At 38.2% G+C, this 12,015-nt stretch overlaps 1 protein-coding gene and 1 long non-coding RNA gene across 4 annotated transcripts in view; one reads left to right on the top strand and one right to left on the bottom strand.

The window, feature by feature from the left end:
* The window catches only part of TMEM245 (transmembrane protein 245), a 79,900-nt gene that overhangs the window by 6,764 nt on the left and 61,121 nt on the right, over positions 1-12,015 (top strand). For all 3 annotated transcript variants that reach the window (XM_014555926.2, XM_032478142.1, XM_032478143.1), the window contains exons 2-3: positions 2,582-2,699; positions 4,279-4,380. In XM_014555926.2, coding sequence (XP_014411412.2) covers positions 2,582-2,699; positions 4,279-4,380 — 220 coding nt within the window. The remainder of the gene's footprint in view (positions 1-2,581; positions 2,700-4,278; positions 4,381-12,015) is intronic.
* Positions 7,522-9,413, bottom strand: LOC106729115. The gene is made up of 3 exons (XR_001365446.2): positions 9,174-9,413; positions 8,848-9,022; positions 7,522-8,315 (listed from the first exon to the last, which is right to left on the bottom strand). It is a non-coding gene; the product is annotated as an uncharacterized LOC106729115 (long non-coding RNA).

Below are 12,015 nucleotides of genomic sequence, written 5' to 3'. Positions count from 1 at the left end.
ATGTTGCTTCCTAATTTCCACCTATCATTCCTGTCCTCAGAACCATGGAAATTAAGTCTGTTGCCTCTCTCAGATGACATTTCCTCAGCTGTTTGAAGATAGCCATCAAATCTTGTTATTTCCTTCTCTTTTCTAAGGGAAACAGTTTTCTCCCCCAGCTATACCTGTATCTCCTATTTTGTGGTTTCTATTTCCTTCCCCAGTCTGAATTTTATTCCTGATGTGGTGTTACGGAGCAAACGTCACTGAAACAGTCACTTTCCCTGGTGTGAGTATTGTGCTTTTATTAACAGACACTCACGCCAGTTGTACTTCTGACCGGCTGTCCTCTTCCCATTCTGTACTTGTGTAGCTGAGGTTTGAACCTAAAAGCAGAACTTTGCATTTCTCTCTATTAAATTTAATCTTATTTGATTAGCCCATTGTTCTGGCTTGAGAATATCTTTTGAATCATTTATGTTGACTATTTCCAATTTTGTGAAATCTATGATTTCCATTAATATGCCTTCTAGCCTTTCATTTAAGTTATCGACTTCGTGTTTAATAGGGTGGGCCAGATTACCCCCGGGTGGTGTACCACTGAAGCCTGTCCATTTGTTGTGGTCATCTTATTTTGTTTCAGCAGTTTTTTGCAGTTGTCAAAATCAACTGCTTTTATTTTCCCTTGTGATTATTGGAGCAGCTTTTCTTCTTTCTTTTTCTGGCAGTGCCTTTTTTTCTCCTTATGGTTGAGAAAGCAGACTGGAGCCAGATTCCTGGGTTCTTATCCTGACCCTGTCACTTTTTAGCTGTGTGACCTTGGGCAGGTCATTTCTCTGAAGCCTCAGTTTCTTTTATCTGTAAAATGGGAGTGATAATAGTACTTATTTCCTGGGGTTATAAGGAGTAAGTGAGTTTTATATATATAAAGCATTAGAACAAGGCCTGGCCCATAGTGTTATATAAGTGTACTGTTATTATACTCAGAATTTGTTCTGAGCTCTCCAGTCATATCGCAAATTCTCTGAATTCCCAGAGTTAAATTTGTCTCGTCTTGCAAGCCTGAACCTTTTTGAAGCAACTGTAGTCTCACTTCCCATGTGCTCATATAGCTGGGGCTTAAGGTCTCTTTAATATTTTATCTAATAGAGTTGCTTGAAGAATACATTCATATCCTTTTCATTGTGAAAGAATCAGTGCTCATTAAAGGCAATTTGGAAAATACAGAAAAAAGTAAAAGGAAAAACAAAATCTTACCACCTAAATACAACTTTTTAGTAGGTTTCTTCCCCTCCCTGCCCACCATGCGTAGATACAATCATATCATATGTGTTTTTTGTATTTTACTTTTTCCTTAATAATATCTTAGGAGTATTTTAAATTATGTAGTCTTTGTTTTAAAAAAAAAAAAAACCTATTTTAATGGTTGTGTAACATTTCATTGAGTGAATCATCCATGATCACTTACCAGTTATTGAACTTTCAGGGTGTCAACTTTTAACTGTTCTAAATTAGACTATCTTTATATTTAACCCTTTTTCAGAATTTGTCATTATTTAGTAAGATCCCAAAGCTGAATTCTCAGGCCTAAAGCTATAAACATTTTTAAGACCTGAAGAGTATTTGACAGGTATGATCAAAATACAGTAGGAGGTAGGTTTCTGTCTTTTGTCGTAATCATATCAGTTCCTTTTTCTTCCTTCTCTGAATTACAGTTTAAAGTCCTTGTTTTGGTTTTAATTTCCCTACTTTTTTTCAAGGTTCAGGTTATTTTGCTAAGTTCTTGGTGCTCACATTTGTTCTAGGCTATGTATTCTTTCCATCTTTTGTCCATGTTCTATTAAAACATGAGGTTATTAGAGAGTTTCCATGTAGGCAATGCTGAGGCTTTGTGAGTCCTAGAGTCGCTTAGTTTTAGTGTGGGGAAAACTGTGGAGGGGATCCTGGCTGGTTCCCATGTTCTCAACTCCTGCTTTTTCTTCCTCTGGTAATGTTTTTTTCAGCTACAGTTCTTCAACTGTGTGTAACTGTGGACTAGGTTCTAACCATCTGTTACCTAGATTATTTCAGCAGGGTCACACTTCAGCTGGCTGCCTCCTTTCTAGCTTAAAAAAAATTATTTCCATGGTAATAAGCATATTTCATAAGCTATAATGGAATCTTTTAACCTGATTCTTTTTGGGAAAGCTTTCTTTCTTTTGTAAAACATTAATCCATAGAGAAAAGTAAGAATTCTACAAGATGAAGCTCTTAATTTAAATACATGGCTTAAAAATAGAATATTTTATCTTAAGTAACTTTATGCATGTGATAGTTTTTGAACTTTAATGTGTCTTAAATTAAAACTGTATTTATGTACTTTTTGTTAAAGATATTTAAAGAAGATCACTGCATGGGATTTCAAACTTGTTTATTTCAAAACTTGATTTATCTGAGCAAGAGGAAAACCTACTCACATTCCATTTAGCACCACCAGCCTTCATCTTATCTGTGTTATATCCACAGTTCTCATGCTACATAGATGCTTGCAAGCTTTGTATTAGCGTATGTTTATTTCATGTGTATATACTTTTTAACTGTGTCTATATTTCATTTATTTAAGATCTGGACATTGGTAGTTGGCTATGTGTTGACTGTTTCATTCAAGTGGAATGCAAGCACTGAACGCTACTTGAGAGCAGTTTCAATTCCTGTCTGGATTATATTACTTTTTCATTTAGGTGGGTTCCTTTTTCTAAGAAAGTCTCGCTTAAGGTCAGCAGAGGCTGACTGTGTGAATCCAAGTGAATTTTTTTGAAGTTTTATATGTTGCATTTAAAATTCTTTAAAATAATCGTTTGAAAATGTTCTGCTTTAATCTCTCATTAATCTTTAACAAAAGTGTTATTCTTTAAAATGTCTACTTTTAGTTATATTGAATGTTCATTTTTAAAAAGGTCTTTTAAAAATAATCTTAAAAAGTAGAGCACACTCGGACTATCATGATCATTTCTGAGTGTCATACTTAAGGAGGATTCCTTAGCAGTCAAGGGTGGTAAGAGGTACTCAAAATCATGTGTGAGAAACAGTTAAGGGAACCAGAGATGTTTACTCTCAGTAAGAGAAGGGCACTGGGGCTACAGAGGTGGGGAGGAGGTGAAGGTGAGGACAGTATCAAATATGGAAGCCTGTTTCAAGTATTGGAAGGCTTGTCCTGTGAAAGAGTGGTTTAAATAGATCACTGTAACCATGAGGGAGAGATGTCAGAGCAAGGAGTAGCCTCAGAGAGACAAATCTCTCTTCAACTTAAGGATGATCATTGTCAGAGCTACTCAAAGTAATGAGTTCCCCGTTATTTGAGTTGAGTGGCTGCTGGGATGTTGTAGAGTGAATTTTCAGGGACTGTTTTATCTCCAAGCCTTAAGTCTATGAAAACATCAAGTTCTAATTTAAAAACAAAATTCTGTAACTTAGAGTAGTAGAGACCCTATTAGAAGTCGTTTTTAGAGCTACTTATTGTTAAAACTAAGATCCCCTAATATCTGATGGGGCTCATTTTCAATTTAGGGAAGGCAGAAGAAGGAGACAGGCAGGTATATTCATGAGACTCTAGACTAACTCAGGGAAATGCAAATGGCTTTTTTCCCTTGGATTTTTTTTGGGGGTGGGGTAGGGTGAGAGGTAATTAGGTTTACTTATTTATTTTGATAGAAGTACTGGGGATTGAATCCAGGACCTTGCACATGCTAAGCATGCACTCTTCCATTGAGCTACACCCTCCCCCCTACAGATGGCTTTTGATCCTAGCCACTTGTTAGCATTTTTGTCCTGTGCACTGAGGATACAGTTAAGCTTTTTGCCATGCTCTTGTGAGTCACTTTACCTTTTCTTGAGAGAGAACATTCACACCCGGTGGTATTTCCAGGAAGTCAAATCAGGCTCCATGACTTTAGGTTCTATGCTTAGTGCTGGTCATTCTGGGGCTAAACAGGGGATTTGATTTCAGTATAGTCCTAAACCGCGGACGCTGCTTTAGAATGGATTTGATCCCTCAGGTGATACATGCCCCTTAAAGGTAGGCTGGCACGTACCCAATCCTTTAGACCAGAGCCTCTGAGAGCAGGGCTGGACTTCTGAGAGGAGCCCTGAATTGAGGTTTCAGCTGTTTGGTGGCCTTTTAAAAAAATTTTTTTCCACTTGAAACAATTTTGTTATTAACATATATGCCAAACTGTTCTGTCAGTCTACTAAACTAAGTCTTTTAAAGACAAGTGCTAGGTTTCTGTTTCACTAAAAATGTTCATTCTTAATAATTTGCAGCATCCTTGGCTGGCTCATGGAGAATTCCGGTATTCCTGGTTATTGTTTTCCTGATGTCCGTGGGCACCCTCTATGAAAAACAGAACGGAAAAGAATCTTCTGGTAAGAAATAGGGCATTCTGTTAATATTGCTGTTAAGTATTTGAGAGAGTAGCTTAATTTTAAAAACAAGCTATGATGAAGAAAAAGATGCTATGTTGAACTGCTTTAAATCAGTGGTGTTTCCTGAACAAAAAATAAATTTTAAAAATAGGTGGTTAGACCATGCCCCACCTCTCCCTCTCCTTTTTTTTTTTTTTGGCATTTTTAATTGAGGTTTAATTCATATAACATAAAATTAACCACTAGCCATTTTAAAGTGGCATTTAGTACATTCCCAGTGTTGTGCAGCCATTATTTCCAAGACATTTTCATCACTCCAAACGGAAGCCCTGTGCCCACTAAGCAGTTAACCATAACATTAGGTCATCTATTTGAGATCTTTCTCTTTTCTTATTGAAGGCACTTACAGCTATAAACTGCCCTCTTAAAACTGCTTTTGCATCCTGTAAGTTGACATATTGTGTTTTCATTTTCTTTGGGCCAGGGTACTGTTTGATTTCCCTTACGTTGATTTCTTCTTTGATACTTTGGTTACTCAGAAGTACGTTGTTTAATTTCCACAAGTTGTGTCCTGTCTAACAAACCATTGCCAAATCCAAGGTCGTGAATATTTACCCCAGTTGATCTTGTATCCTGCGACTTTGCTGAATTTGTTCATTAGCTTTAATAGTTTTTGCGGCTTCTTTAGGATTTTGCAATTGTTAGATCATGTCAACTGCAAATAAAGAGAGTTTGTCTTCTTCCTTCCTAATTTGGATGCCTTTTATTTCTTGTCTGGTTTCTCTGGCTGGAACTTCCAGTACAATGATGTATAACCATGTTCTTTTAAAGATTTTTGAGGTACCCTGATTATAAGTGGCCTTGGTCCAGAGGAGTTTGTTAAAAATACAGTTTTCTAGTGAGTTGTAAGGAGGTGGATGGGTGCAGTGGCTAGGTATAATCATGGACCTGAGATCATCAGACTGGACTTAGTTATCCAGCCATGTGGAAACAGCTGCGACTAGAGGGGGAAATTTGAACAGCACAGATTCTGCGGTGACTAACATTTGTCCCTTTAAACATAAACTACAAGAGCAGATTACTAATTGTAGCGGATTTTTTTTAAAGAAAAAATTAACTTCTCAGGTATGTTTGTTACAGTTAAGTTAGAAAATACAAACAAAAAGAAGGAAATAAAAATCACTAAAACTCCCACTGCCCACAGATGATACCAAAATGTTAACTAATGGCTTTAATGCTGTTAGACTTTTTAAAACAGAAGAAAACTGGATCATAGTGAAATTGGTTTGTAACCCTCATTTTAATTGTCATGAACACCCTTCTGTGTCAGTGAACATACTTCTACATTATTTTTAGCATCTGCATTTTATGCTCATCACGAGGCTATTTGTGGCACTCTGGTGTACTTGTACAGCTGCTTTATAGACGTTTTTCAATTACGTTACTCCTGTATTTATTTGGTAGATGAGTGATGTCTGACAATTGTTAGACATCTTCTATTCATAAATATTTGTTTAAAACTTTAAAATTAATACCTGAAACAAAGAAACTTTAATTACTTATCTCTCTGACAGTGGAAAACAGGAAAGATTTTATTTTCTTTGGTATTTTGCTGTCTTTCTGAGTTTTCTTTGCTCGTCCTGTCTTCCTGGTCACAATCTGTTAGACTCTGTGGGTTATATATCAAACTAGCAGAAGTAAACTTCCTGTCTTGGCAACTACTATAGAAAGCGTGGTGGTTTCCTTTGATTAGCTTTGTCTCCTTTCCCCTTTTCCCCTAATAGTGGTGGTTCAGGCAGCTCTGCTTGTCCTTCAGCCCTCATCCCAGGACAGTTTTCTCCTTTGTTTTACTTCTGGCATCTCTTTAAAAAACTTTTTTTTCAATTGAGGTATATTTGACATATATCATTATACTAGTTTTGGGTGTACAGCATAATGGTTCCGTGTTTGTATATATCTCCACGGTAAGTCTAGTTAACATCCATCACCTTACATAGTAACCAGATTTTCTTTGAGAACTTTTAAGACCTACTCTCTTAGCAACTTTCGAATCTACAATAGAGCATTATTAGCAGTAGCCACCATGCTACATTACATAGCTGTGACTTACTTATTTTATAACGGGAAGTTTGTACCTTTTGACCCTTCATTCATTTTTCTCACCCCCTACCATGGTCTCTGGCAACCGTGCATGTTGGCATGCAAATCAGATTTCTGATACTGTATTTTAGACTACTACAAGAAAAGAAATCACAGAGACAGAATAAACATTGAGGGCGGATTTGGAAATGTTGGTTTTCCTCGTTTTGTTTATGTTCATTCCAGCCTATTTCAGAATAGGTTATTCTTGATCTAGTATCCACTTTTATGGACTTCTAGTGTAGATAATCCTCATCATAGGATAAATTATTTAACCATTCTTCTTTTTTTTTTTTTTTAAATAAATTTCTGAGTATTTTTTTCTTCTTGCCCCTAGAACTTTCTTTTAGGCCTCAGAACTCAAACCATATTAGGACAACCTTTCCCTTCTTTATAGTCAATTCCTTCCTGTAGATGTCACTGTAATATAGTTAGGCACAGGAATGCTTCAGTGTACTGGCCTGGCAGCGAGTGCATTTATTCCTCCCTTGTCATCTCCGCATCCCATTGTAGGGTTTGTTCTTATATCCTAGTCACCTATGTGTTCATCTTTCTCTATGTCTTCTGAGCTTTGAATTTTTTTTTTCCTTTTCCAGTTTTATTAGGTAGAATTACTACAGTTCGACTACACATACACATTACATTGCATGTAAATACATATGTACAATGTACTGCACATTCTTTTAGTTTACATATATGTATTGATCATTGTTTCTAAGGACAGATTAGAACTTTAGCTTTTTAAAATTATGTAGTTATCAAAGGAATAAAGCCAACTACAAAATAAGAATTAACAGAATGCGGTAATCCAATCATAGAGGACAGTCAAATGTGCTTATACATGTTCAAGAAATCAATCATCTTAGTTATAAATAATAAGTAATTCATTTGTGTCCTTATTACTGTTGTTATTATTTTTTAGATTCCTCATATAAGTGATGTCATATGGCATTTTTCTTTCTCTTTCTGGCCCACTTCACTTAGAATGACAATCTTCAGGTCCATCCATATTGCTGCAAATGGCATTATTTTATTCTTTTTTATGCTGAGTGGTGTTCCATTGTGTATATGTACCATAACTTCTTTATCCAGTCATCTGTTGATGGACATTTGGGTTGTTAAGCTTTGAGTCTTTTGCTGCTGTAGAAGCTTTTATGATCTGTGAGTCACTGGATTCACAGAATTAATCCTTCAGTTGTCATCAGAGTCAAAGCATGAATTTTAGTTTCTAGATCCAGAAAACTCTTCTCGTGGGTCTTGCTGAGTTAGTTTCAATGCTTCCTTTGGAACCCAGGGTCCTTACTCAGTGATTTTTCTCTTAGACCTTGAGAGCTCTTACTTGGTATTTTCTGGAACCCCAAGATAATGTGGGAAAAATGTTAAGTGTCTCCCATGCTTTTAAATGTACTATTTTTTTATCCACATATAAAACATCTCCCACCTCAAACCTTGTAAAATAGGTATCTCCATTTTGCAGATGAAGACACTTAATTTTAGAGATTAACTGATGTGCCCACAGTCCCACAGGTGGAGCTAAGATTTAAACTTAGGTCCTTGACACTCACATATACCCAGTGTTCTTTCCCTTCATCAGGCTCCTTGACAAGCATCAGTCATCCTGAAAAAGTATTGGCTGCTGATCCCTCTCGCACTCAGTTGTAGTTGTTAGCTCCTTCAGTCTTCATGTTGGCCCTGGTGGCCTACCACAAGTATGGTACCTAGCTTCTCTGCCTCCCGGAGCCCAGAAGTCTTGCTTGGCAGAAACCTGGAATCCAGCTTTGGTGTGTTCCCTTGGCCTGTGAGAAAAGAGAAACACTAACATTACTGTTCTGTTCGGTGGGTGAGGCCCTGTTAGGCTCTTTAAACATGCTATCTCATTTAATTTTCTTAGTAATCCAGTGAGATTGGTATTACCCTTGTTTTATAGATAAAGAAACTTAGGCGCAGAGGGCCATTTACTCTGCATATGAGAAGTGCTTCTTCAAAAGCCAGGCAAACAACAGGCATCAGCTGTATCTTTCATAGCCTGGACACCCAGGATGAGAAGTACAGGCAGTTACACCTGGGCCTGCTCCTCCTGACATTGGTCATTGTTTTATAAGTGACCAGAAGTACCTTGGTGGGGAAGGCTTCAGAGTTGCCCTAATTGTTTGGGATAGCATGCGATTTGAATGAACAAGTTTGGTCCAGGTAAGCCCTAATTGGAAGAAGAAAGAGAGCAAACTAAATTTTTTTACTGCTTCTCCCACGTTCCCCAGCTCTGCCACTGTCAGTTAAATAGGCCCGGAGAAGCTCCTAGTGGTCCACGTCCAAGCGCTTGTTACTGACCAGTATTACAGTGAAGTGACATTAAAAGCCGTTGAGGATGAGACGCATTTTCCACATCAGTAATGGTAACAGAAGCCTTCTTCAAAGGGAAGTTTACGTGCTGGGGAGATTTTACTTGATACGAAGGGCCTCCTTCCAGGAAGCATGGATGCGTTCCTGACAACTGCAACCGTCCCTGTGAAAGAGAACAGAGTAGATCAGTTATCTCCTTATTTGCACAGGCTTCAAAATATATTTTCCCTTGATTATTAAAAAAATTATTCTGCTCATTGTTGATTTAGCCATATCGACAGGTATCATCTGAACATGTGATCTCTTTCTTATACGTGAGGCTAGGAGTTTCTGTCCCCTGGTGCGAGGCTGCTAGTGTCGGCCGTCTGCTTGTTTGGTCTGGAGTGGGCTCCGTTGTTAGGGCCTCCAGTTAGTACTGGCCCTGTCCGTGGGTAGGCTGACACTTGAGATCTTGGACACTCTTTCCCTTCTTTGTTTGTAGCTCTGGAGTCCCAAGATTATGCTTCCCTGGCCTACGTGCCTATTTTTAGCTGGGGCTTTTTTCCCAGAACCATGACTTGCCTAGATTCTCGGTCCTAACATTCTCCTCTAACTTATCAGCTTTCTGCCAAAAACCCTGGGGTTTTTGAAGTGCAGAAGGGTATCACTAGACAGAAGTCATCAAAGTTCATATGTCTGATAAGTAGGAGCAGTTGCCAGATCTTATACCCATAATTTTTAGATACTTTTCGATTTTTCTCTGTGTGCTGTTCCTTCAGTTCCTTTGTGAAGTTTCAGTCATTCTAAAAATGGGCTGAATCATTTGCCTGTTAACTAGGGTGGTAGTGCATAGTTTTCATTAATTTAGCTAAGATTTATTGAATATTTATTGGTGACCTGAGCAAGCTGGAGAAAGTTTTTAAACCACAGTTGTGAAGATTTAATCTATTGGTCTTAACTTTCCCTCTAGTCTTTCGTTGCCAACTGTATGTAAGATATTTTGTGTACCTCTGGGGAAATCTAAAAATGTCTACTAGGTGGGGTAAGACTTAGGGAAATGGCTATAATATGAAGTAGGAAGGGGATGAGAGATATAGGCGAGTACTGTAGGGGTGCTGGTGGCTTTTGCTTAGTTTATCCTGTCAAAGCCAGCAGTTTTGATACAGATGATGGTGATAATAATATCATTTGTTGAACTGAAATCTGTAGAGTCCCACATACCAGGCATTGTTTTAAGCATTTTATATGTATTGTTTCACTTAATTCTCACATGAGATAGGAATTTATATAAGCCCCATTTCACACGTGAGGAGACTAAGGCACCTAAGTCTTAAGTAATTTGCCCATGGTCATCCAAGTGGTAAGAAGTAGACCCAGGATTTGCACCTGGGCAGTCTTGTTTCCTCACCTGGGACCCCAGCCACTGAGCCGCACTGCCTTTGTGAACAGTAAACACAAGCCCTTCCGTCCTCTGGTCTTGTTCTCCCTCTGTATCCTTCCACCTCTCCACTCTTGTTGTACCTGTGTCCCATCCTTATTAGACTTCTTTGAGCAGCACACCCTGCTTTTTTTTTTTTTTGCCTTTGTGTTTTTATCCCTGCTTTTTTGTCTTGCTGGAAAGCTTTTCTACCTCTGTCCTCTAAGACACGCACCTCTTCCTTTCACCCCAAGATAAAGCTATTCTGTTTTCTTTATCTGGCTAACTTGTTTAAGTGGATCTAAGGGAAGCCATCTCTTATTATTTTTGTCAGGTGGTCCCTATACAGACTCTTCCCTGACCTCCCAAGCATGACTTCCCCAAATATTCTACACTTACCTCTGCATTAGCTCTTAACATACTGAATCATAACTGACAGTTTAATTATTAAACTGAGCTTGTTAGTCTTAAGTCTCTCATCTTAACACGTAGCCTACTCACTTGTATGGTAAATAAATGCTTAGTGGGAGTTTAGAAGTATAACCCAAATGCAGCTGAACTGAAAGTCCATATTTGAGGAGTGATGCAGTGACCGTGTTATTGTGGAGTTGCTTAACCATCAAGGGACTTCTTTTTCTGAGTCTCTCGGAGATGAGTCACCACTTGATTAAATTACTTAAAAAGAGACAGACTTAGTAATCGAGGACCCTAGACTAATTGTTAATCTTATATGAGAGAATACTTTGCTTTTTTTGAATTTTGAGTGGAAGCAGTTTTTGTTTTTTTTGTTTTTCCCTGTGCTGTCCCAGGCCATTAGTCATTAGGTGTTACCAACCTTTGCTCTTGAGTGGAGCCTAAGAAATCTCTTGTGGGTGCCCAGGGACCTAAGACCTTTCTGGTTTTTACAACTTCTGTCCAGAAGTCTAAGAAGAACTTTATTATGTCCAAAATCTTCATCTATTTTCCCTACGTGTTATCTATTCATCACCAAGTCTGGTCCACTTTGACTATTCCATGTTTCTTAAATGCAGCCACTTTTCCAACATCTCCCCTGTTGACCACTGCAGACCACGCTCTTATCGTGTCTTGTCCGTAGTTGTGCAGTAATGTACTTCCTTGGACTGTCTCTTAGTCCTCTGTACTCTGTTCATGACTGAACAGTAAGAATGATCTTTTTGTATCTCAGAACTGATTGTTTACAGAGTGGGGAGATGTAGTCATAAAAGGGCAACATGAGAGATTTTTGCAGTGATGAAACTGTTCTGTATCTTGTATCCATGCTGATGTTCTGATTGTAATAGTGTACTGTAGTTTTGAAAGATATTACCATTGGCGGGGGTTGGGAGTACTGGATAAAAGGTACAGAGGATCTGTTACTTCTTACAGTTGCATATGACGTTACAGCTATCTGAATAACCTAATTATCTAAAGCTCTTCAGTGCCCTCCTGTTCCTTGTAGGGTAGAGATTAAAGTCTTAGTGCCGTCTCCTGCCACTTACATCACCTGGCTTCCCATCTCCAGCCTTGTTCGTTCGATACCAGTTTCCTACCAGCCGTCTGCGTTCCGACACACTGACCTTTCAGTCTCTTTAACGAGCCAGCCTCTTCATTTTAGCCTTCCTGTTCGCTTCCTTCTATCTAAAATATTATTTGCCTTCCTTTGGTTAATTCCTCCTCATCCTTTGTATGTCAGCTTCATTTTGACTTCTTAAAGAGAAGCCTTTCCTGATTCTTCGGACTAAGTCAGATTTCTTTTGTTA

Source organism: Camelus ferus, chromosome 4, assembly GCF_009834535.1.
Source record: "Camelus ferus isolate YT-003-E chromosome 4, BCGSAC_Cfer_1.0, whole genome shotgun sequence".
Classification (NCBI taxonomy): Eukaryota; Metazoa; Chordata; class Mammalia; order Artiodactyla; family Camelidae; genus Camelus; species Camelus ferus.
This window is presented reverse-complemented; position numbering and strand designations above follow the sequence as displayed.